General features: G+C 37.0%; 1 protein-coding gene across 1 annotated transcript in view; it reads left to right on the forward strand.

Annotated features, from left to right (window-relative positions):
• ANXA10 (annexin A10) overlaps positions 1 to 27,343 on the forward strand; it is a 94,099-nt gene extending 66,756 nt beyond the window's left edge. The window contains exons 5-12 of the mRNA XM_025385909.1: positions 327 to 417; positions 1,372 to 1,451; positions 17,650 to 17,703; positions 17,800 to 17,893; positions 19,137 to 19,232; positions 21,319 to 21,377; positions 24,198 to 24,320; positions 27,020 to 27,343. Of these exons, the coding sequence (XP_025241694.1) occupies positions 327 to 417; positions 1,372 to 1,451; positions 17,650 to 17,703; positions 17,800 to 17,893; positions 19,137 to 19,232; positions 21,319 to 21,377; positions 24,198 to 24,320; positions 27,020 to 27,088 (666 nt within the window). The 3' untranslated portion in view covers positions 27,089 to 27,343. The remainder of the gene's footprint in view (positions 1 to 326; positions 418 to 1,371; positions 1,452 to 17,649; positions 17,704 to 17,799; positions 17,894 to 19,136; positions 19,233 to 21,318; positions 21,378 to 24,197; positions 24,321 to 27,019) is intronic.
• Positions 27,344 to 27,765: the final 422 nt, after the last annotated feature.

Raw genomic sequence — 27,765 nt, forward strand, 5'->3', positions numbered from 1 at the left:
ATCATTTCAACAGCAAATGGAAATGCTCAGTGCCATGAGCATTGCTTGAACATGTCTTCCTCTGCATTGTTTAGAAATGCTCATACTGTTTTATTCTAAATGAAGAAACAGAGTTTCCTTCAGATAATATTAATTCTTCAGGATGAAATAGGTAGTAAATGGCAAAGTTGGAACTAAGATTGTGCCTACCTTCATCCTAAACAACTTCCTTTCCCCTGCCACCTCTCAAAACACTGGAAATGCTGTATCCCTTTCGTGTACAAAAGGTGTGCTATTACTCCCAATAAGAATATCCTTACATTTATCTCTTTTTTTCCTTTCTCTAGGGAGTAGGCACTGATGAGAACTGCCTCATTGAAATACTAGCTTCAAGAACAAATGGAGAACTTTTCCAGATGCGAGAAGCCTACTGCTTGCGTAAGGAAATATACATATGTGAATGTATTTTACACATATATGAACTTTATAACACGTTGAATATTCCAGTTTCTGTATTTTGAAGAATTATCTAAGACATTCTTACATTTAACATAGGATTCACTGAGGACCAATTAACTCATGAGATAAAATTATTAGTGCACTAAAAATGAAACAGTTCCCTAGACAATCAAGCTAAGCAAATTTTCCAGGAAAATAATTACAAATCTCTATAAGGTGAATGTTTTCATTAAGACAGGAAAGTGCCCCACACTTGAATTCAGGGCGTATTTCATCCCTTACCCAGGAGAGACCCAGCATATAGAAAAAATGAAGTACAATAATGGCTCAGTGAATTCTACAAATACATCTGCTTCGCTTTACATAAATTTCACGTTCCTGTAATCTACCGCAAAAGCAGATTTTTATACGTTTCAAAAGTAGAAAGGGTAACTCTTTTCACTTTCAAAAAGGTATAATGCCTTAAGTTCCATTGCATTATGTACTCTGTGACATTGTGTGTCAAGAAAATGTTGCGGACAGTCATCTCTATTGCATTGAAACAAAAACAAGACTTTTCTGAAGGGAATGAAGTCAGAACTTTCATTAAAATGTTAAAACGAGATGAAGCACTTAGAAAATGTGTTGGGCTGGGCAGCAGTCTATGGAAACAGAATGCATAACACTGTATTTTGAGAATCAGAGAATGTGAAATGACTCTCGATCCTGTTTTTCAATTTTGGAATAAAGATTTTTAAAAAACAGTCCTATGCTTATGTTACCATTAGGTGACAGAATTCTTTGGCAGACAGTTTATTAACAAAGAAATGTCAACAGGTGGACTACATTTCCTGGACTTTGTACTCACAACTGGAAAATAACATTAACTTATTCAAAACACATTGATATATAGTTCCATAATAAATCATACCTTTAATGTGTTTCCTTATGCAGAATACAGCAATAACCTCCAAGAGGACATTTATTCAGAGACCTCGGGACACTTCAGAGATACTCTCATGAACTTGGTCCAGGTATAGCATTCCAAAATTTACACCACTTTGCACTCTCTAAGAAAATAGGTATATGTCATTGCAAAAAGAAAAGAACAGAAAACTCCAGTATATTACAGTTCAACAGTAAATTCTGTGTAGTAACATTTACTGAAGCCATGTTCAAAGTACTCAACTAGAAATTTAAGTTGTTAAAGACAAGTATGGATAATGCATCAGCTCTATTTTCAAAAAATTAAAAATATATTCTAAAGACATTATAAATGTACATGTATGTATAACATGTATAATTATATATTCTGAGAAAATTAAAAGATTAAAAATATTACAGTTAAAATTAATAATTCTAATTAGAAATAATGTCTTTCTTTTTTTTTTTTGAGATAGTCTCGCTCTGTCGCCCAGGCTGGAGTGCAGTGGCATGATCTCAGCTTGCTGCAACCTCCCCCTCCTGAGTTCAAGTGATTCTCCTGCCTCAGCCTCCCACGTAGCTGGGAGTCCAGGCATGTGCCACCACACCCAGATAATTTTTGTAGTTTTAGTAGAGATGGGGTTTTGCCATGTTGGCAAGGCTGGTCTCGAACTCCTGACTTCAGGTGATCTGCCTGCCTTAGCCTCCCAAGGTGCTACGATTACAGGTGTGAGCCACCATGCCCAGCCTTAGAAATAATTTCATTATTAAAACTGCTACATGAGTTTAGGGCACACTAACATTTCTGAGCTCCTACAATGTGCCTAGTACTGTGTGAGGAGAGAAACAATTTTCTCATTTAATAACAAAACACTATAATACAAATATTCTCATAAGTACTTCAGAAAAGAATAATCAAAATGTATAAAGTTCTAGCTCTATGATTGTCTAAAGAGCTAATAAGTAGAAATCCAGAATTTGGTTGAATGATAGAGACTCTGAAAGCCAGCATATGATCTTCAATGCAGCCTATAAAAATTCTATGGTATTATACATTACCAAAAAGAAACATTAAGTTAAAAATAGATTTTATCATTTATGTTTCTGTACTGACTAAATGATATATATTTCCATTTAATGACTATTTCTTGAAAATATTCCACATATTAGCATTGTAATACAAACAATATTTTTAAAGATATAATTATCTCCTGTTTTATACATATTCTCCAATATACCTGCTATCCTATTTAACAAAGGCACTCAGGAATGCAAAGAGAGAGAATCAGTGTTCAGCTCTTAATTTCTAAAAGAGAATCTCGAAGGCCACAGTTGAGGAAAATGTCTTAAAAGCTGCAATTTTTGTTTGGTTTTGCATTTCGTATGTGTGTGTGTGTGTTTGCATGTGTGTGTTTGAAATGAAACAAGAGTTTCTAAACCCCCAAACCTTTCCTTTACACATCAAAGGCATAGTAGTTAGCAAAGAATTAGTAGACACCAAAGAATTTCACTAAAACCAAGAAGTCGATAGAATTTCGTACATGGGAACATGAAATTAGAAAAGAATACATGAAAGCCTTTTTAGTGGGAACAAAGCTGGAAGAGTAGGACCTAGGAGAGAGAAAGGTCTATAATCCAGGTGGAGGCAACTAGAGTGAGAATCCTGCCTAAAGCCCTCAGGAACCCAGTGCCCCACACTCTTAGGCGAGGAGTTACAATCACCAGATGAAAATACAAGATAGATCATTGTCTATTCTTTCTTCCTTTTCTCTGAACTACTCCAGTGTCAGTTGTCTCCATGAATTCTTGGATTTGTTTTTAATCTAAACTTTTCTGTGGCTACTGTTGATAAACTCTGAGAAGTCCTTCCCTGTCCTTTATCCTGCTTGGCTTTATCTGAAGAGGTGCTTTGGAGAACAGACAGTCCTCAGTCCCTGAATTTTTATGGTCTGACTTATCTACTTCATGCTACCTTTCTACGTTATGATGGTGCAAAACTACTGCAATTTTCACATAATAGTTGATATTCCATAAATTATGTGAGATATGTAACACACTTTATTGTAAAATAGGCTTTATGTTAGATGATTTTGCCCAACTGTAGGCTGCTGCAAGTGTTCTGAGCACATTTAAGGTAGGCTAGGCTAAGCTATGATGTTCAATAGGTTAGGTGTATTAAATGCATTTTTGACTTGGGATGTTTTAATTTACAATGGATTTATCAGGATGTAACGCCATCATAAGTTGAGAAGCCTCTCTAGATCCCTGAAGGTTGTACCACTTTCATAGCAGCTAAACTTTGGCAAATTCAGAGTCCTCACATTTTGTTTATAGCATACGTTATCAACGTTTCTTTAATATGGGTTTGTAATGTCTTTGAAAATGAGGCTCTCTTAAAAACTTAGAAGAGTTGTGATCTACTTGCTTTTGGTTAGGTCCATTTACCACTTAACCGCATGCAAAGTTCTTTCCTAGATACATTTCTGCACTATGACTTTGCATCCCTGCTCCCTCCTTTATGCCTTTTTTATTTTCACGACTCAAAAACATTTCCTTGAAGGATCTCTCAGAAAGTAAAACTGGCCGGGTATTACTAGAGGGCTGAGTCATAAAAGACCCTTACTTTTCAAAACCTCTTCAAGTCTCAGCTTACATTGCTTGGAATCAGTAACTGGTTTCTCTTTCTAACTCTTCAAGGCACCAAATTTCTAAACTTTCTCTCTTCTCCCTTGTGTGTCTGCTTGCAAACTAGCCAGTTACTTACTGAGCTCATCTCTTTCTTGTAATAGATGACTAAAAGCATAAAGTAAATGGCATTTCTCAAGCTCACAGGAAGACCAGAACAGGTGCTACCAATCAGAGTGCATTTCCCTTCCAAGAAGTGATCCAGAGACTTGGTCTCTTTCCACCGTTACTACTGGCTTTTAAGTTTATCATGTCTGTCTTCAACCCAGGGAAGCAGAAAGAGAATAGAGGTTTCTTCATGGAAGTGTTTATGAGCCTTGTTGCAATGCATACCCATTTCTGCTCAAGTATCATTGACTAAACCCTTACTCAGGTAGGCCTACTTAATATCAAAGGTAGAGTTTTACAATCTGTAATTAGTGTATTTCTACTTTTTTTTTTTTTTGAGACAGAGTTTTGCTCTTGTCGCCCAGGCCGGAGTGCAATGGTGAGATCTCGGCTCACTGCAACCTCCGCCTCCCGGGTTCAAGTGATTCTCCTACCTCAGCCTCCCGAGTAGCTGGGATTACAGGCACGTGCCACCAAGCCCAGCTAATTTTTTTTATTTTTAGTAGAGACACGATTTTCCCATGTTGGCCAGGATGGTCTCAGTCTCTTGATCCTCCTGCCTCGGCCTCCCAAAGTGCTGGGATTACAGGCGTGAGCCACCATGCCTTGCCAATCAGTGTATTTCAAAGCTGTGAAAGAGAATTGAACATTGCAACCAAGAAATACAAATGGGTAACAGAAGATGGTAAAGACATATTTGTCAATAAATAGAAAACTTTAGATGATGACTATATTAGGCCCAAATAGAATTTCTAAAAGGGAAGCATATATAAACAAAGGAAAAAAAAAAACACAAAATGCACTGCATTCCTTCTTAAATATACTTTAAAAAGGAAAATGTCTTTGTATTTGTATCCATGCTTTATGTTTTTGAACATGTCTTTACTGTGCCACCATTTCCAATAATCTTGTTCCTACTTTTAATCTCACTTTTAGAGTGATGTTTATTATATTATCAAAAAGGAAATAAAAAAGTAAAGAGCAAAAATATGCAATTTTAATCTGAATACATCAGATTAAAACATTTTATTATATAAAATGTATAGAAATATGTTACATATATATCATATTTCTATATAATTAATCCTACCATTAATAATTCATCTCTAGGAGACAAATAAAAGGCCAAAGATGAGGCTATATTTTAATTTTTTATTCCTTCTGTTTTTTTTTTGCCATTAAGTATGTTTTAAAATATGAAGCTAAACATTTATCTATATCACATAGTTTTTCTTCTGCTAGAGTTTGCATGCTTCTGTCCCCCAAACTTCATGTTGAAATGTGATCCCCAGTACTGAAGGTGAAGTCCAGTGAGAGGTGTTTGGGTCATGAGGATGGAGCCCTCATGAAGAGCGTGATGCTGATTCTCATTGTAATGAGCAAGTTCTCACCCTATCGGTTCCCAGGAGAGCTGGTTGTTAATGAGAGCCTGGCATTTTCCTCCTCTTGCTCTTGCTTTCTATCCTCACCACGTGATCTCCACACATGCCAGCTCCCCTTCACCTTCCATTATGAGTGGAAACAGCCTGAAACCCTCAGCATTAGCAGATGCTGCAGCCATGCTTCTTGTACAGCCTGCAGAGCTGTGACCCAAATAAACTCATTTTCTTTATAAATTGCTCAGCCTCAGAAATTCCTTTCTAGCAACACAAATGGACTAACACAGAAAATTGTTCCAACAGAGAACAAAAGCAAATTTCAAAAATGCTAGTATGGAATGAAGTTAACAATTCCCCATCAGACCTCTCAAAGAATGTATTCTCCAAAGCCTTCTTCCACTCTATGAGAACTGCTCTCCTCCAGGCCTTTTATACACATTTCTATTATAGTCTTACCATGTGATATTGAATCTGTTTGCATATCCATCTTTCCCATTAGACTGAGTTCTCTATGCATAAAATCTAGCTTTATTCCAATTTGTAACTTATAACTAAGCTCTGCGCATGATACATGGTAAGCAATTCATATTTTTTGGAAATAAATGGCAAGAAGGATAAATAGTTGAGAAAATCTGAGTGAATAAAACTCAATGCTGGATAAAGTAAAAGAAGAAGACTTCATATATGATGTGTCTTTAACAGGATTCTGAAAAATTAGCATCACTTGCAAACATGAGAGGAGGAAGAAAGGGTGGTTCAGGATAAGTAGACAGGTGCTGCTGGAGAATCTGCTGGCTCAAAGGACTTTTGTTGAATAGGGCAAGTTTTTCTGATTAGAGAGCTGGTAGAGATGCTAGACAGAAGAGTTCCTGTAACCAGGAAAGAGCCATGGGGAAATTTTTGAGCAGAATGTGAGATGATCAGGAAGTTTTTTAAATTGCACATAATTTACCACTCATTTGTGGTGAGTACCTCACTTGTGACTTAAGAGAACTTGATTTGTTCAAGATAAAAACCAGTTTTCCTTCTTAGCATTTCTTTAATTTCTATAATCCCATTCCTCTCTTTGAGTTTGTATTGATCAAATCAATCAGACATACCCTGATTGGTATGTATATATGTACATATCTGTATATTTATGTACTAATAATGCAGTATATATGTACATTTACTAATAATACTATATATGCACATATATATGTACTATTATATATATGTACTATTATATGTGCATATATAGTATTATTATATGTGCATATATAGTATTATTAGTACAGTATATTGTATTATTACTATATGCTGAAGAATACAAGAAACTATGAGAAAATTCACCAGAAGGAAAGGAACATATATTTAGGCAGGAAAAGGCTATTAAGAAGAATTTTATTTTATTGCTCAGAATCTCTTAATAGTCACATTTTAGCAATGAGCGCTGCTACATTGAATTCTTGGTGTCTTAGCTCCTGTCACAGAGTGAACAGAAACAAAGAAACATTCAAGTAAGGAAGCATTCAAGTCAGGAAACAAGTGCAGAAAATTCCCCAATCAATCAGGAAAATAAACCCATACCATAGGCTGATTTCCCACAAAATTGCCAATTTTTAAATGTTTAAAGAGATTCCTAATTTCTATTCTACAAATATGTAAAAAAGATAACTTTATATTTCTGAAGTTAGTGTTATATCATTTCATGCCAAAAAGCTAAAGTTAATAATTGTTTCTACCCTGTCTAGAACTAGTCTGAATACAGAAAATAGTTAAAGAAAATGGTTCTTAATGATAACTTGTTCCTCTAAAATATCAGTGACAGTGTGCAAGTTTAAATTAATACTTATTTTCCCTTTTTTTCTTATTATTTATTTTGCTATTTTCCTCATTTGGAGTGGATTAACATGTTGAAACCCAGGGGATGTAATTTCCTTTAATGTGTGCTCATTGTAATTAAAAATGTTTTAATATAATTTAAAACTCTGTAACATGTAAATTATATCTGAAATATAATTTCAATTAAATATTCAATTAAAGAATGAATCTATATATATATATATATATATATATATATATGCCAGACTGGAATACAAACTTATAATTTAAACTAATAATGCCATTCATTGCTAAGCAATACAAATTCTAATCCTTTTTTATCCTTTCTGTGTGCATGTGTGTGTCTGTGTGTGTGCATACATGTATGCACTCAAGCCATTGTCAATTTTGCATTAGGAATAAAGCAATCTTCCACAAAAAACTGCTGAGGAAGCTAAGTATTACCTGTCCCACATTGAAGAAAGACTGGTCATTTGGGCTGATCGGAGTCTTTCAAATCGTTCAGTTTCTATTCCCTCCCTCCCATAGGTGTTGATCCCAAGAACATTCCATCATTAACAGGCTGTATGCTGATCTCTATTTAAAAGGCAGCTTCCCAGGAAACCCAACTAGCAATGTCCCCTCTGTGTAGAGATGAGGAGACTTAAGCTTAGAGAGGGTAAGTAGTGTGCCTGACATTATTACAGGTCTACTTAATGAAAGGGCTGACAAATTAGTTGGAAAATGTGGCATATTACCAAGTAAACTCATTGACCCTTCAATTAAAAATTTCAATTTTATATCACATTTTAATTAATATCAAGAATTTGCTTTGTTGTGTTTGGTTTTGGTTTGGCTTAGTTTGATTTGGATTTCTGTGGTTTATCTGCAAAGTTCATAAAACTCCCATGTCACCACCCTCAGTAAATCATCCTATTCTAAGATTTTCATCTGCAGGTTTATCCATGTCAGTGGAGAAAAGATAATTTGGTTTTTCATAGTACAAACTGAAGCTTCTGGTAAAATGTAGGTATAAGCTCATTTTAATTTGTAACAGAAGTTGAAGTCATTTGTAGAAAAATACATTTGCAATAATAATTACTATTTTAAAATAATCTCACTTGACAAGATGCCAATTGAATATTTTCTAACTTTTGCATTTTATAAGATTAATTTTAATTAAAATTTTTTTTTCAAACTAAAAGGTAATTTTACAATAATGTTGCTACAATAATATAAATTAAAGCAACAGTTTCCACTCAGAGATTCTTGGCACAGGTATTACCCCTAACAGAGTGAAGCCAACAGTTCCATTATAAACCATTATAAATCCTAACATCAAACAAGTTTTTATTTTTTTAATATCTACCTACAAATGTATTTCAATTCATTTAAGAAAAATGTGGCCAGGCACGCTGGCTCATGTCTGTAATCATGGCACTTTGGGAGGCCGAGGAGGGTGGATCACAAGTCAGGAGTTCAAGACCAGCCTAGCCAATATGGTGAAACTGCATTTCTACTAAAAATACAAAACTTAGCTGGGCCTGGTGGTATGCGCCTGTATTCCCAGCTACTCGAGAGGCTGAGGCAGAAGAATTGCTTGAACCCAGGAGGTGGAGGTTGCAGTGAGCCGAAATCAGGCCACTGTACTCCAGCCTGGGTGACAGAGCAAGACTCTGTCAAAAAAAAAAAAAAAAAAAAAGTAAGCTGTTTAGTAGGAAGAAAATTATTTTCCTAAGGACTTCATTTAATTCCATTAGGACTACATCACAGCCAGATCCTGCTCTGTTCCCTCCCTCCCATAGGTGTTGATCCCAAGAACATTCCATCATTAACAGGCTATATGCTGATGTCTGTCTCAAAGGCAGCTTCCCAAGAAACCCAACTGGCAATATCCCCTCTGCTTAAAGATGAGAAGACTTAAGGTTAGAGAGGTTAAGTGGTGTGCCTGACACTACAGGTCTACTTAATGAAAGGGCTGACATGAAGTCAGGCCTAGATGCACTATACCTATGCTGTTGAATTGTATTGCTCCTACCTCCAACCCCATTTGGTTCCACTCCAATTCTACTTCTATTTGGTAAAATGTCAACGATCAAAACTCAAACCCTCTTAGCATTCTGCACCTCCTTAAAGGTTGAGCTGTTGAGCTATAAACCACCTAAAATAACTGACATCTAAGGATTAGGATCACAGTGTATTTTTATAAAGCAAACATTCTTGTATTTCAGGGGAAAACACAAGTTCCGAAAATGAAACATGAGGGAAAATAAATCACAAGGGAAAAAATAATCAATGAATGGTGATTTTTTGGATATAATAGTGCAATCAATTTTATTCTCAATTGTAGTTATTTTTTCCCTAAAATTAAACAATATGCTTTATTAATGATAGGGTGTGTACATGAGTATTTGTATATATAATAATATTTGAATAGATATACATATATTTTAAATATTTTATCACTGGTTTTTACCTAATTTGGATTCTGAATGTATAGGATGAACTATTACTTTTTAAAATACAACATCAACTTGAATTTTTAATTTGATTTTCCTATTTATATATTTCATTAAAATTTTCAAAAAACATAGCACTTGTAAATTTCTATGAATTACATGTATGAATAGCTCAGATTTTTATTGCTTCCACACACAACTTTATTTCCTACATTTATCTTAATAGAAAAAGCTAATCCTGTATACTACAGACAGGACAGAATCACCATTTTATTGCTTGTGTTTTAAGCTTAGAGTTTTAGGCTTTTGGTTCCTAATAGGCATAAAGCTCTTCTCCAAACCATGATTCAGGACCCAAGACTCTTCTCAGTTTGTGGTTCCACCAAAAGTGTTACTTCTTAAGTTTGATTTCCAGAATTGGAACATTAAATATATGTATGAGTATTTAACCTTGGAACAACTTTTAAGTATAGTAAAATTTTCCTTTCAACATAGAATACCAAAAAGTGTGGGTGAATCAAGACTTACATTTCATAAGAAACCAAGGAAAATTAATAAAATTAATTAACTTTATTACTTTAACATTAATATATACTTATAAAGTTTCACAGTACATTTTCCTTAAAATGTAAAATACACAAAAATACAATAATACATATTTCATACAGATTATTTAACTCATAATAGAAAACAGAGGTAACAAACTATTAAAAAACTTAATATAATCTCCTTTAATAATAGTCTCTTTGAAAATCAGAAGTTCCATGATAATTTATACTGTTACTAAAATGTATGACTTCTCTTAGATTGTTAAATAGTTTGAAGATTTTCTATTGGCTTCTCATTTCTACATTAATGGCTCCTCAGTTTGAAACCACTGACTTAGGATTTCGATCAGTAAATTCAGAACATTGGGAAAGATGTAAAGTGAATAATGGGATTGTAAAAGTCCATCACTTCTCTTCATCATAGTCTGTGGTGTACACCATTTTAGAGGGAATCCATCTAGATATTTTACAAAAAGAAATGGAGTTTCTTCCTGAAGGGAGGTGAAATTTGGAGCTGGTGAGTTCCTAGTGGATAACTGTGGGACACAGTGTAATCAAATCTCTCCCATCAGTTTTGTATCTTTGGATGTACCACTTAACCTTTTATGAGATTCAGGTTTTTACTCTGTAAATTAAAGGATATGAGCTCGTCCTTCTTTCAATTCCTTTCCAATACAAATATTCTCTAACTCTTTGGTTGTTATAATCAAGTCCTCTACCTCCCTATGCACCTTCACTTTTAGAATCAAAGGAAAGCTGACCCACGGTTTTCATATTTTTAATGTCACTAAAATTCAGACACACCCAGTTTTTTTAATTAATAGAGACTGGAGTAATTGGAGCATAGGGGCCTTAGGATTTTATGAAATGGCTAGTGTTAAAAATCATTGTCATATTTTCCAGAAGAGAAGATCTTTTACTTTATCTATAAAGTGTTTCCTGACAGGATGATTTCTAATAAGGAAACAACTGAACTGGAACACATTCTTCTTGAAAACTAATGCCAATTATTAAACTGGCTCACAATGCTTCCTGCATGCTTTTATTACACAGATTTATGAAAGATCTAATTATCTGTCAAATAATGAAAAATTAGTCACTTAGAGATTAATTAATCAATATGTGCAAATCACACTGGAAATGATAAATGTTTTCAGGAAGAGAGAGAATGGAAACTACCCAATTGGATACTTACTCCTTACCTTGGCTTTCAGGATTCTCCTTTGACAGTTTGTTGAACTCGTACAATGAGGCCTCTGGGAGTGTTATTGCCGACAGCTTTCAATAATCATCTGTAATCAATTTATCGCCTCCAAATATTTTCACTCACATCTTATTTCTTTTAATTTCTTCCCTTCCCATGTTTATCATGCCCTTAAACTAAATTCTGTACTCATTGATGCCATTTTCTGGTATTTACATCAATTAAACATACCACGTGGCCATCTCAGGCCCTTTACATGACAAAGCCAGCTTGACTCTGCCTTTGTCAAAGCCAAATCACAATCTTACTTATTCACATTGTTTAAATCCACCAGTGTGCTTAAAGTGCTCTTGGCAATTAGCTGCATAGGAAAATAAACAGATAAGCACCATTTCAGGTTAAATATACAAAACAATTATCTTTCCACACAATATTTCAGATATGTAAAGTTGCAGAAAATTCTTAAATATTTCTCACAAACTTTGCAAGGGCGGAGCTTACTTAGCTATAAAGGCTGAAGGTCACTAAGAAAATATCAATAATCCAGAAAATCTTCCCACATCCACTGATGCATCTTTGAAGTCTGCTATCTAAAGTTATTTCTTTACTTTTCCAACTAACATTTCTTGAGTGCCTACCATGTGCCAATCATGATTTTAGATAATTGGGAATGATTGGTGAACAGAAGAGACAACGATCCCAGCCCTTAAGATGTTTACATTCTAGCAAGAGAATATGGACAATTAAACATAAATTTAATAAATAGGTGCATTATATAAAATATTAGAAGGTTGATGAAAGATATGGCAGAACAGAGTAACAGGGAGACATATTGTAGGGCTGAGCATAATGGGTAGGTTGCCATTTTTTTTTCTTTTTTTTGAGGCAGAGTTTTGCTCTTGTCACCCAGGCTGGAGTGCAATGGCACAATCTCGGCTCACTGCAACCTTCACCTCCTGGGTTCAAGCAATTCTCCTGCCTCAGCCTTCCAAGTAGCTGGGATTACAGGTGCCTGCCACCAGGCCTGGCTAATTTTTGTATTTTTAGTAGAGATGGGGCTTCACCATGTTGGCCAGGCTGGTCTTGAACTCCTGACCTGATGATGTCCACCCACCTCAGCCTCCCAAAGTGTTGGGATTACAGGCATGAGCCGCTGTGCCCCTCCTGCCATATTATATAGGTTGGTCAGTGTAGGCCTCATTGAGAAGATGAGATTTGAGCAAAAATATGGATAAAAGAATGAGTTAACAAATAAATCAGTGTGATAGGATGTTCCAAGTAAAGAGTATAGCTAGAGAAAAATGTAAGGTTAGAAAAAGCTAATGGGTAGCAAGAAGGCCAGTTGGTGGCCTCTGAGCAAGCAAAGGAAACCTACTATAATAGTAAGTGAATTCAGAGAAGTAGCACGTGGTAAGATTATGTCAAATCCTGAAGCCATTTGAAGGACTTTGGCTTTTCCTTTGAGTGAAATGGGTATGAGGTAAGTCATTGCTGGGTCTTTAGTGAAGGAATGTGGTCTTATACTTTAAAATATTCACAATAGCTGCTATGCTGAGAAAAGACTACAGGGAGACAAAGGTAGAAACAGAAGCCTGTAAGGAGGCTGCTTCAGCAGTAAAGCTACCCGTAATATTAACTTGGACCCATACGAGAGCATTGGCAGTGGTGGTAAGTTCCCAGTTTCTGGATGTATTTTAAATAGCAGCAGGAGACAGATAAATCTTTAGGCAGATGGGGGCGGTGAAACCCAACCTTCACACCAAACACAGTTTAAAGCCGAAAACCCATCTACAAGTCTCAGAAAAATCCACAGACCGGATTGGAAACCACTCTTCCCATGTGAGGTGCTTTCCTCTGGTTGATCCCCACCCTTCACCTATTTTACACATTCCTACCCTTCCCTAATTGGTTTTTGACACTGTTGTGCCCATCTTTGAGTGGTGCATCTTTTTAGCCTTTTTTACATACTAACAAACCAATCAGCACATATGCCCCCGTTCTGAGCCCATAAAAACCCTGGACTCAGCCAGACCAGGGGACTGTCCGCTTTTGGGTGGTGGGCGGGGGGGGGACTACCTGACTTTGGGTAAGGGGGCTGCCCAGCTTGGGTCTCCTTTTCTGCTGAGAGCTGTTTCTTCACTCAACAAGACTCTTCGCCTTGTTCACCACTGGCTGTCAGTGTAACCTCATTCTCCTTGGATGTGGGGCAAGAACTTGGGACCTGCCAAACAGCGAGTGGGAATAGAGCTGCAGCCCTGTAGCACTGCCTTCCCACTCACCAAGCAAGGGGAGAAGGAGCTGCTTGGCTCCACATGCCCCCTTAAGTCAGGCTGCGGATGGTGGAACTAAAATAGCTAACACACCCCCATTTACCAGGCATCTCTAAGTTTTCAGGCATCACCATGTCCCCTTCATCTGGACACTGGAGTCACTTGTGACATGACTGGTCCAGCCACAAGCCCCACATGGAGCCTGCACCTGTGCCAGCGATTGGAGCAGCCAGCTGGACCCCATGCTCACTCACTCACACACCCCCTCACTCTGTGGGCTGAGTGTGCAGTCACAGTGGCCATGGGATCCAGGCCAGGTTACATATCAAACACAGCCCAACAGGCTGAATGGGCAGGGTACCTCCTGCCACAAGCCCAGGGCGAGCAAGGTCCAGGCAGGAGCATTGCCAGCCACGGAGGCCTCCAACTGGCAAAATGCACAGAAAAAAAATGCTGTGTCATTTTGAAGGCAGTGTCTATATTATTTCCTGAGGAATTGGATGTGGGCTATGAAAAGGCCGAAGAAAACGGAATCAAATGTGACTCTCAGTTTCTTAGTCTGAGCAACAGAAAGGGTGAAGTGCAGTGTGGAAGACTGGGACTGTAGAAAGAGTTTGAGGTGGAGGGAGTCGAGGCATTGGATTTTCAACATGCTAAACCTGATATATATATTAGAAAATCAAGTGGAGATGCTGACTTCACAATTGGAATGTACATACCTGAAGTTCAGATGACAGATCTTTGCTAGAGATGTAAATAAATAAATGGGTAAGATAAATGGGTATCATTACAATATAGATGAAATTTAAAGCCACCTGAGTAGACAACATTATCAAGAGAAGAAATGTAAATACAGACAAAAAGATGATCACAGACTGACTACCTGGACCTTCCAAAAGTAAGAGATTGAAAAGAAGAGAAACCAGTTCACAAGACTGAGGAGTAACCAATAAAATAAAATAGATTGCAGGATCCTGGAAGCCAAGTGATGAAAGTATAGCAAGAAGAAGAGAGTGGCAATTATACCAAACCCTACTGATAGATTAAATAAGATGAAGACTAAGAATGACCACAAATGTATGTTATTAAATAAATGGCATGAAGTCACAGAAGATATAGCACATTGTTTTCAATTGTTTGTTACTTGGTATAAATTAAAATCATAGAGAATTTGAAAGGGAGCCAGAGCATATTGTGTAAAAATAGTAAGTTATTTAGGCTAAGGGAAGAGTATGAAAACCAGACCTCAGAGTCAGAAATGCCACTGAAATTTAATAAACATTCTTCTCTAACAATCAGACCTTGGGCAATTCACTTAATATCTCTAATTTTTGTCTCCAAAATATGAGGTGGAACTTTTAAGGTACCTGCACCTCAACATTTCCATGATTTGAAAATAACACCCAGAGTCCTACCAATCAATAACATTATTCACTCCTTTAATTTAATACACAGATTTCAAATTAAGAATTGCATATGTGCAGCCTTAGTCTCTTGGTACTTTAAGCAAAGGAAATTGAAGAAGAAATGTGACTGACAAACTCATGCCTATTTCCCATCAGTTGTTTACCTTTAGGGGACATACAACTTTAGAGTTATGATTAAACATTAAATGTTCCAGGGCTACACATTTACTCACAAATGGTAGCTTGCTTATTTCTTTGTGAATAAATTGCACTTCCTCATATGCCTCTAGCTTTTTGTTATCAAGAAAAAAAGCCCTAATATTTAATCTAAAGTGGCAAATTTAATCTCTGTAATACTTCGAATAGTGAATGTGGGTGCATGTTCAATCTCATTCCTACTTTTATTGGGTTAAGTATTTGACTCTCAGATTTTGGCCATCCTCCTCCTTTCTCTCTAAGAAGGTAATTGGTAGAGAGGTGTGTGTGTGGTTAATGAAATAGCTTGGGAACAGCAAGGTCACTGTGTCCTTAGATCAAGATATTGCCCACATTTTTGCCGGTCTTGACTGTGGAATAGCAATTCTTGGCAATTCTGGACAAGAACATATGAGGTGTCAATGACAAGCATATGAGCATTTATCAGTGTTAGCTGCCAAGATAAGCCACTGATTTAATTTATGGTCTTTTCTCTGTCTCACTTTGGTCAGAGCCAAACTGACCAGTTTGGTCAGAGTAACCTTTCAGCATGATTTAGCCTCACCTTTACTCTCATGGGAGCTGGAGACTCCCCCAAAGGTCTAGCTGTGTCTCCCACACAGTTCAAGTCAATGTGGTCTATCCTATAGCCCTTGACTGCTAGAACACTGTCCCTGCCATGGTCATAAACTCAATCTGGCAAGCTTCCCCACAGGTTCTCAGCTAGATTGCAAGTTCCTCCACATGTAAGAAATTTGGGATCCCATTCATACTACTTAGGGATTGAGGTTAATTCAAGGAAGTTGTGTTCAAGACCTCCCTGTGGGCCGGGCGCGGTGGCTCAAGCCTGTAATCCCAGCACTTTGGGAGGCCGAGACGGGCAGATCACGAGGTCAGGAGATCGAGACCATCCTGGCTAACACGGTGAAACCCTGTCTCTACTAAAAAAAAAATACAAAAAACTAGCCGGGCGAGGTGGCGGGCACCTGTAGTCCCAGCTACTCGGGAGGCTGAGGGGGAGAATGGCGTGAACCCAGGAGGCGGAGCTTGCAGTGAGCTGAGATCCGGCCACTGCACTCCAGCCTGGGCGACACAGCGAGACTCCGTCTCAAAAAAAAAAAAAAAAAAACCAAACAAAGACCTCCCTGTGCCCAATCTTGCTGTCTCACTGGGTTCACTGCACTGTGGCTATTTCTAGTGTCCTAAAAGATGATAGAGCTAGGCAGAGTGGCTTATGCCTGTCACCCCAACATTTTGAGAGGCTGACACAGAAGAATCGCTTGAGGCCAGGAGTTCAAGACCAGCCCACCTTGTCAATATGGTGAGATCCCCTTTCTGAGAAAAAAAATTAGCCAATCATGGTGGTACATGCCTGTGGTCCAAGCTACTCGGGAGGCTGAGGCAGGAGGATTGCTTGAGTCCAGGAGGTCGAGATTACAGTGAACTATGATCATGCCACTGCATTCTAACCTGTGCAATGCAGCAAGGCCCTGTCTCAAAAAAAAAAAAAAAAAAAAATTGGTAGAAGCAGAAACTACTGTACTTTCAGTGTTCTCTTAACATAATTGGAGCGAAGAGTAAGCCTCCCCTCTATATCTGGACCCAAAAGAAACAGTTCATTAGACTGATAACATGCCTCCCTACCTCCTTCTCCCCACTGGCCCTCATATCCCTCAGGAATCAATGTTCCCTGCATTGGTTAGTGCCCCTTCCCTCCTGTTTGAAATGATCAACTGGACCATGTCTGTTCTCTAAATGATAATGGAGTGAGAGTTAAACAGATGTACAAAATATTCTAACTGCACAAAGTCTGAATTTCATTACTATTTTGTTGTTGTACAAGTCCTATTGTGCAAGTCAGAGATGGACTTTCTCTGCATTTTTGCTCTAACAATGTTAACACTCATTTCTAACAGCCACTGCCATGGTCAGGCAGTGGATACTCAGTTTGATAAGGGAGAAGATACTGCACAGAGACTTGGAAAACTGAAAAATGCCTCAATGTCTTTCAAACATGACTAGTGCTGCAAAGAAAAAGTAAAATAAAATAATGCACCTTTTAAGACAACACCTTATATACTATCTTCTAAAGTATTCAGGAAATCAGGAAATGAACACTTACTCCAGATAATCATAGAAGTTCCTTAGGAACAATCAGAATATTTAGTAGTTCAAGGATTTTGGTCCCACTAATCCTATATGAGTTGCTGACTAAGAACATTTACATGGAAAACCTGTGCTTACTTTACAGGGGACCAGAGAGGAAGGATATGCAGACCCTGCTATGGCTGCTCAGGATGCAATGGTAACTAGAGCCAGTTCTCAGACTGATTGCAAAGAACCTTGGTTAAAATGGGCTGGAGTGGTTCTGATGCTACTTCTCTGCTGGCTAATGTTCCAGGTCCTATGGGAAGCCTGTCAGCAGAAGACAGGGGAGCACAAAACCATGCTGCAAATGATCCTGTGCAACAAGAGCTACCAGCAGCTGTGGCTGGGTAATTATTAACTGGGGTTCTTTCCAGCTACTCAACCTATTATATAAAAAGAAGGTGGTTTACTAGAAACAAAAATGATATATTACAAGGAAATGGAGGAAAGTCAGTTACCTCAAAGGTACTTTGAATTTTGTTTATAAGATGTGCCTTATTTAATGACATTACTAAGGGATAAGTATTTCCTTAATATTTTTTCCAATAACTTTCAAATACTGAGCATTTTAAAAATTATCTCTGTATTTGATGGAGTACTTATTCAAATATATTAGCTATTTCTTACTAGGTATATTATATGTTGTCTTGCAAAAATGTATAGTAAATATAGTTTAACCAGTCAATACTGCATCAAGGTCATTATTATTGATGTCATGATTTCTGCAATACTGATAGAACCTTATTGGTTTTAGAGAGTGCACTCATGTTAGTTTGCCGTTTGTTTATTCCCTAAACTACAATATCTTTCTTTTTCTTTTATTAAAAACAAATTTTGTTTTTTCTATATAAAATACACAAATGGCTGAAAATTTTCAACAGATGGCCTACCCTACCCCAATCCCACATCTGGACTTTACAAGTCAATAAGAGACATTACTTGTCTTAATGATAATCATATAATAATAATGAAAAGACATCTTCTTGCTTCTAATTTTTAGTAAGAATGGATGAGAACTAAAGTTGCCTGGGATAGTCATATAATTAAGTTCTTGAAATAAGGAATCTTAATTTAACACAATTCTAAATTAGTAAGCCCTAGTCTATAACCATAAAGTTGATTTCATCTTTCTCAGAACGGTCTTTATAGATACTTTGACTGCTATTTTAATCATCACAGAGAGGACTTTTACACTTAATTCTCATATTTAAGCTCTAGTAGGAAGTTTGTTGTTGACATAAGCCTATTATATATGTCCTAAATAACTGGTCCATAAATAATGGCTTGCTGTGTGCTTCCTCTCAATTTAAATCAGCAGTGAGTTAGTGGGTCTCACTGGAGGTGGCATTTGTTCCCCAGGAGAAGAGAATAATAACAGGTCTTTGAAGTTCAAGATTTACGATGACTCTACTAAGAGTATCTATATTTGTTTCAATGGTATTTATAGTAAACAGAATTGGTAGCAGTAGTACTTTTAATTATTTTATGGAAAATATGGATTTTTAGTATGTGTAACAATCTAATTAATATTTATATTATACATTTATAATATTTTCAAAATCTCCTTTGAATTACATCAATTTGTTGAAGTTTTTCAGGAATTTCAAAATATTTCTGGGCAAGACATGGTAGATGCCATTAATGAATGTTATGATGGATACTTTCAGGAGCTGCTGGTTGCAATTGGTAAGTAATAAATTATTTGAAGTACAGCAGACATTTTATTTCTTAATAAATGCTGAGCGGCTCTGAATGAACTAAAGACACATGAGTAAGCTCTTGATCGAGTCATTTTTTTCCCTTGAATTTTATTATTTAAAAGGACGTAAACTCCATAGTGGAAGAGTACATCAGTTACTAATAAAATGCACTAAACTGGCAACCTGATGACTTTAATGAACTGATACCCTCCCAACAGCTAGTTCAACTTTCATACCAGAAAAACACATCATTCTCAGGTATTTTCTCTTCGGAATTGGCTTCTCACACTGTTCAATCCATTTTATCTTTACTGACTTCCATTCCCTTGCTCAAGAGCAGATAAATACTTAACAGTGTGCTTCTCTTCTCTTTAGGAGGTAAAGGATTTTTTAGTGACCATTACTAACAAATTTTGGTTTAGGAGTAAATCCTACCATAAAAGAGATTTACTAAGTAGTGATTTTCCTCAGGTTATTGTGATAGTAGCACACCTCTTGCTCCTTCCTAAGAAATAATATCCCTCCATAGAGGACAAAACAGGGCTACTTATCCAGAAAAACTGCAATAGAACTACCTGTGCAATAGAACTACCTTTGTCTCGTACTGTGCTGTGAGCTGACAGCACACATTTCAGGAACGACCAAAGGGGGTCATTGTGAAATATCTCCATCGAAGGCACAGTCAAGTAATCACCTAGATACTAGTTGAATAAATGAATATTGTGATTTTCCATCCTTGAATGGCAGAAGCATACATGAGTGTGACAGTTGAGAGATAAAGGAACTTTTGCAGCTTATCCAGTAAAGAAGTCTCAAGCTAGGGTTCCATGAAAACAGTTTGATGAAGCCCCTAAAATAGTATGCAAGAAATGACTATTAATAACTGTGTATTTTTTTCTGAGGATGTCACATTTATTCCAGAAAATTCTCTACAAAATTTAATAACCACATACCACATCAAAATCCTTCATTTTATAAACAATGCCTAAGGAAATTAACTGACTGCCTCAAAGCCGATCAGCTGATTAGCAACCAAGTTATGACTAAAACTCATAATATCCGAATCTCAAGATAGCTTTCTTTCCACTATAGACCCCTGCCACAAAGCAGTGGGCATAAGAGAGGAAGTGGTGGACATTATAAATGGCAGAAAACATTTCAACTGATTTATTCACTCAGTAGACATTTATTGAGCACCTGCTGTTACTAGACACTGACTTAGGCACGACAGATAGAACAATGAAACAACAAAAACAGCAAAAGTCACTGCCTTCAAGGAGGTTATAAAGACTAGTGACTCAAGAGTGATTATGACGTTTCATGTATTAAAAATGAAAGAAAAGATGAGGGTATAATCTCACAACCTAAAATCATTACTTAAACTACTAGGGAAACACTGTTATGGTGATTTCATTCTGGCTAGAGATTATAGCCTCTCATACATGACCCATTCATGTATTAATTTGTTAACCTATTCAAATAAACATTACTGAAAGTTTATGGTCATCAGCTGACTTCCAGCAAGGATAACTGTTGACCATTCTCTAGGCTGTTCTAATGCCTTAGCAGTTTTTATTAGATGACTTCTAAAACTGGTCTACACCAGTTGTGGTCCATACAGTTTCTCCTTCAGAGACTTCAGGTCTCCTCACAAATCTATAAGTTACTAAAAATAGTATTCAAATAGATGAACAAATTACATGGGAGCTATATCATATTGAATCCTACAATGATAATAATAATAATCTATAATAGTGGTAATAACCTAGGTTTCTTTGAAGCTCTTTTGATTTAATTTTCAGATAAAGATGATAAAGTTTTCTTCATTAGGCTACATGAAGGAACTAATAAGAGTTCCAACAGATAGAAATAGATCAAGTGAAAATCTGCATGACTCATTATAATGTTGTTGCTTTATATTTTTTTCCTGTGGCTTATAGTGTTACCATTATTGTAAGTGTTGACATTATAATACAATGTAAGAATTGTAACAGGAAAAGTGCTATTGTTTCTCAAATTCTGACGAAAATGTATGTTTTCACTCTCAATGTTTCTTCTCTGATTTCTCCTAGTTCTCTGTGTTCGAGACAAACCAGCCTATTTTGCTTATAGATTATATAGTGCAATTCATGTAAGTAAGACTCATATATTTTTAAAATTTCTCCAGAAATTGTGTCTGTTTGTCAAAGGATAAATTTACTTCCATCATTTAAATGTTCATTACCATTTTTGAACTTGTATGTACAAAGAAAATACACCCAAGTGAAAAACAAAATGGTTTAGACACCAAAAATAAGACACATCCGATAAAAATAATGCTCTGCTTTCTGTATCAAATTTAGGGAACCATATTTGGGGTATATATCCCCATGTACTTTAGAGGTTATTTAACATCTGCAGAAACTGGTAAATTCAAATGTCTTTGTATATTTCCAAAGATCCCCACATCGGACTTATGCAAGTACAAAACATATGGCAGTAAGCAGAAAATGTCAAAATATTACAAACTCTCAGCAAGAAATTGCCACGTTCCTGAAGTTTCAATACACGAAATTATATCAATGGATATTTTTAAACATTGTGTTATTTTCAAAAGGTATTTAAAGTGACAACTAGAAAACCATAAAGTCTAAATCTATTTTTGTAATTAAATGGGAATGTATTTCATACTTCAGTGCGTTATTCAGTCACACATACTTTGGGGCGTTTTTTTGTTTTTGGTTTTTTTTTGAGATGGAGTCTGGCTCTGTCTCTCAGGCTGGAGTGCAGTGGCGCGATCTCGGCTCACTGCAAGCTCCGCCTCCCGGGTTCACGCCATTCTCCTGCCTCAGCCTCCCGAGTAGCTGGGACTACAGGCGCCCGCCACCTCGCCTGGCTAATTTTTTGGGGTTTTTTTAGTAGAGATGGGGTTTCACCGTGTTAGCCAGGATGGTCTCGATTTCCTGACCTGGTGATCCGACCGCCTCGGCCTCCCAGAGTGCTGGGACCACAGGCGTGAGCCACCGCGCCTGGCCTGGAGCATTCGTTTTTTAAAAAACACTGAAGTGCATCACATAATGCACAACTTATCCATATATACATGACACATAGTTAGAAAAAGAAAGTCTCGGCGGGGCGCGGCAGGGCGCGGCGGCTCACACCTGTAATCCAAGCACTTTGGGAGGCCGAGGCGGGTGGATCACGAGGTCAGGAGATCGAGACCATCCTGGCTAACACGGTGACACCCCGTCTCCACTAAAAATACAAAAAATTAGCCGGGCAGTCGTTGCAAGTGCCTGTAGTCCCAGCTACTCAAGAGGTGGAGGCAGAAGAAAGGCGTGAACCCGGGAGGCGGAGCTTGCAGTGAGCCGAGATAGAGCCACTGCACTCCAGCCTGGGCGTTACAGGGAGACTGTGTCTGAAAAAAAAAAAAGAGAGAGAAAAAGAAAAAGAAAGAAGCCTCATACAGATGATTATACACATGTCATAGCCTTGAAAACTCAAAGAAAATGATTAAAAATAAATCCAATAGTACAGTAATTTTAATAACCAGTTTTATCCTCAAAGTAAATTTAACAGATATACTTCTTAAAAGTAGCCAGCATGCTGGGAAAATATGTTAATAGTCAGAAATATGTTATTATATATCTTCTGCAATGTATTTCTCATTTATGCAGAGGAAGAACCTGGGTAACCCCAGAACACAAAAGGAAAATCAATGCTCACAGTCTTGCTTCTCTTTTATTCTATTTTCTGGGAGAAACAGTTGATTCGGTTAAACATTTATTTGAAATAGTGTATTGGGAAATGCTATAGGATGATTTCAATCGTTTCTTTCTCAAATAACCAACCACTACAACAACAGTATGAAGCTTCTCTTGAGAATGACTATGGGAAAATAATCACAATTACCTTGATTCCAATTTTGCACAAATTCAAGGCTACTTATTCTAATAATACATGAAAACTGTATTTTTGCTGTGTATGTGTTATAAGGCAAAAGGAAGATATGTGTATTCACAAGTGGTTTGTAGGAACAGAGAAGGATTGTATATTCAAGCAATGTAATTTTTGATACATGAAGTCCTCAAATGTCAAATATTTGTTAAAAAGCTGCTTTAATCACTCCTGAACCAAAGATATATTCTGCGTTCTTCTCCAGTGCACTCTAAAGTGAACGATCTACATTTTAAATTTGAATACTTGGTTAGATCATTCATTTTAACCACCTCAAATTAGGAAAAGTTTATTAGTAATATACATCCAAAACATTTAGGCCTCAAAAATTAGATTCTGTTTTCTGGCCACTAGATGTCATGATTACTCCGTTTGGAAAGACAATTTGAAACTGATTTGTGAGGGTGTAGTATTTGGGGGGCTAGCATACAGACGTTGATTTTGTATTTTTCTGCATTTGAATTTAAATCAGCAAATATTTGAAGCACCTAGAATTCTAATTTTTATAATTTCTCAGTAACGACCAGAAAATAAAATTAAAATGTTATTGCTCTGTTACACAAATCAATGTCCATCTGACAGAGCTCAGAATGTCTTCCCCTCCAAGGAAGAATTCTTACCGAGAAGGACCACAGGATCAGATTTGTAGTTTATAATGCAGTGTGAGCGGGACAGTGTGAAGGTTGACAAGACTAAAAAGGGGGAGCAACTATTGCAGAATCGGGTGAAATGATAAGAGTCAGAGTCAAGGTGGTGGCACTGGAATAGAGAGCACAAGGCATTCAGAAAATAGGAGAGAATAATTCAATGTCAGCATGCAGTAAGGGAGAACGAGAAGTGACAGAAATGACTCAGGATCTGAGCCACTCAGGATCTGAGCCACAGCCGGTGATGCCAGTGTTGGAAGAACTCAGGAAGAAGAGAAAATGACTACGGAAAAGGGGTGTATCCATTTGGGACAGACTGACTTTTAAGAGGCTGTCTTCTCATTTCCCCCACTTTTCTGTATCTTTAGGACTTCGGTTTCCATAATAAAACTGTAATCAGGATTATCATTGCCAGAAGTGAAATAGACCTGCTGACCATAAGGAAACGATACAAAGAGCGATATGGAAAATCCCTATTTCATGATATCAGAGTAAGTCTCCGACACATGATTTGTTTGGACCCACATTTCCCCCTTTTTGAAACTGAGATAAAAGCTCTCATTCAAATAACTTCATGGCAGAGTCTAAAAAGGTAACTGTTCAGACGGGGATAACCTACTTTTTTCCTCTACACAGTCTTTAGAACATCAACAGGTGCTAACTTAGAAAAAACCCTTTACCTCAGCTGGGCGCGGTGGCTCATGCCTGTAATCCCAGCACTTTGGGAGGCAGAGGTGGATGGATCACGAGGTCAGGAGATCGAGACCATGCTGGCTTACACAGTGAAACCCCGTCTCTACTAAAAATACAAAAAAATTAGCCAGGCGTAGTGGCGGGCGCCTGTAGTCCCAGCTACTTGGGAGGCTGAGGCAGGAGAATCGCGTGAACCCGGGAGGCGGAGGTTTCAGTGAGCCGAGATCGCGCCACTGCACTCCAGCCTGGGCGACAGAGTGAGACTGCGTCTCGAAAAAAGAAAAAGAAAAAAGAAAAAAAGAAAACCCTTTACCTCAGCGACAGAACTTATTCCTCTTTGATGTGTTTTACCCAGAAGCATTGATGCAGTCATGTAAAATATTAATTCTCTATAATTGTGCTTAAAGAGCTAAATTCTGAAATGTGATCAGGCTCAGGAAAAATATACATTGCAAAAGGCTGCATTACTTGTGAAGAGGTTTCTTAAATCAGTTCAGCTCTCCTCTCATATTGTCATAGAAGGCAGGGCAGTCAGTCAAATATCATAAACTGCTAATTCGGAGGGACTTAATGTTCCTACCTCTGTACAACTCTACATATCCTTATCCCTTTAGCCCTTGAAGGGCAAAGGAGCAATGATTCAGCACTGAACAAGCCAGTGTTTTCATTCTGATACTTTTGAACTTCACACTGCATTTTGATAAAACCTAACAAAGAACTCTTAGAATATAGAGGACCATTTACCTAACTGAGAGTCTAGTGGAAAATAAAAATGCTTGGCACCTTGTTCAAAAAAGTTTAAAGAATTTCGAGATGGTGAAAGCAGAGCATTAAACCAAGCCGAGCACAGGGACATGAGAATAGAGCTTAACTTATATTTTGCCCAGAGCTGAGAGCTGTTACCTTGTTCACATTGTTTTCTACTGGAATTTGTAATTGCAAGAAGCAGTGCGTTAGTTTATTGAAAGAGTAATCTAGAAGCAACCTAAAGCCCAAGAGATCACATAACACAGAAGACTTTGTAGGCCTCTGGAGAGCTGAAATGGTTTCTAAGAGGAAGAGTTGATGGAGCAGCTAAGAGAAATCTTATTCCTTCTTCTTTGATAAAACTCTCCTACAGCTACCTTCAAAACTCTAAACTCTTTTAGTGATGAGAAATGCATGGCACAATTCACTTTCTAAATGAATAAATTAGTTCTTAGGCCCTTATTATAATTAATCACAGCCGCCTCAAAGTCTGCTAATATGAAAATGTAATTAATGCAACTTTACTATGTGCATTTAAAGTACTGAATTATCTTTACATGACTTTGTGCCAAAGCACCTTAATATGAAAGTTGATACTTAACAAAGAAACATTTTATAATAATATTTATTTATTACTACCATTGATTTTGGAAAATACAGAAATTATAGAAGACCATTATAAGAAAATTAAAATTGCCCTAATTTTCTACAGATAATCATTAATAAATTTTTATGCTGCTTTGGCCTGCAGGTTTGTGTCTCCCCACAATGTATCTGCTAAAATTCTAACCCCATAGTGATGATATTAGGAGGTGGGGCCTTTGTGAGGTGATTAGGTCATGAAGGTGGAGCCCATGAATGGGATTAATGTCCTTATAAAATAGGCCAAAGAGATCACCTTTGTCCCTTCTGCCATGTGAGCTTAGAATGAGAAGAAGGCTGTCTGTGAGAGACAGGCACTCAGCAGGCACCACATCTGCTTGGTCTTGGTCTTGCCAGCCTCTAGAGCTGTTAGAAATAAATTCCTATTGTTTATAAGTCACCCAGTTTATGGTACTTTTGTCACAGCTGCCAGAACACACTGAGACAGGTACTTTCAGTCATTTTCTAAAACTATATAAATAATAATATGTTTTGCTATGTAAAAGAGTATTTTTACTGAATCATGGTATTCTACTGTATAAGCTATAAAGTACACAAACTACCTCACATTAGTATACATTGCTTCTCAGTTTTTCACTATTATACGTAATATTATGGTGTATATATTTTTAGCACAAAACTTTGTGCTTATCAATGACTGATAGTAACTTTTTAAATATATATTTCTTGAGGTAGAATTATTACTACATTAATAATTATAAACATTTTTAAATCTTTTGAGACATATTCATTTGTTCTCCACATTCTACATTCATTTATAACAATCATAATAATAATATTAGGGCACATCTTCCTAAAGTTGAGGAGAATATTTTATTCTAAGGCAAGTTATTGTTCTTATAAATACACATTCAGGTTCAACCAACTTTATACAAACCACATACTACCGACTCTAACCAGATCATCATTCTTTAACAACTTTCAGTGGGAATAGTACTTAGGACGTGTTAAATCTTTATATGAGAAAAGTAAATAAATTTAGAAAGGCTAATGGTCCATGGCTCTTTCCTAGTGCAGTTCAGAGGAATTATGCTTCCTTTTTAGAACTATTATGACATTGTATTTCAAATATATTTTTTCTTTTCAGAATTTTGCTTCAGGGCATTATGAGAAAGCACTGCTTGCCATCTGTGCTGGTGATGCTGAGGACTACTAAAATGAAGAGGACTTGGAGCATTGTGCACTCCTCTTTCTAGATACTTCCAAATAGAGATTTTCTCATAAATTTGTACCATTCATGGCACTATAACAAAACTATACAATCATATTTTCTCTTCTATCTTTGAAATTATTCTAAGCCAAAGAAAACTATGAATGAAAGTATATGATACTGAATTTGCCTAATATCCTGAATTTGCCTACTATCTAATCAGCAATTAAATAAATTGTGCATGATGGCATAATAGAAAAATTGCATTGGAATAGATTTTATTTAAATGAGAACCATCAACAACCTACAACAAGAGAGTCTGCTCAAGGCTGTCTTTATCATGATTAAGACCAAGGAAAATGTAGCGTGACCATCCTTGTTTGGGGAATTTTTGAGACTCCTATACAATTATGATAAAGCTAGGGTGATCATCTACAGCAGGCTTTAAAAATAAGTAAAGATGTAAACCAGCAAAATGCAACTGGGCATGGTGGCTCATGCCTGTAATCCCAGCACTTTGGGAGGCCAAGGCCGGCAGATCACTAGGTCATGAGTTCCAGACCAGCCTGACCAACATGGTGAAACCCCGTCTCTACTAAAAATACAAAAATTAGCCAGGCATAGTGGCAGGTGCCTGTAATCCCAGTTACTTAGGAGGCTGAGGCAGGAGAATCACTTGAACC

This window comes from Theropithecus gelada, chromosome 5 (assembly GCF_003255815.1).
Source record: "Theropithecus gelada isolate Dixy chromosome 5, Tgel_1.0, whole genome shotgun sequence".
NCBI classification, from domain to species: domain Eukaryota; kingdom Metazoa; phylum Chordata; class Mammalia; order Primates; family Cercopithecidae; genus Theropithecus; species Theropithecus gelada.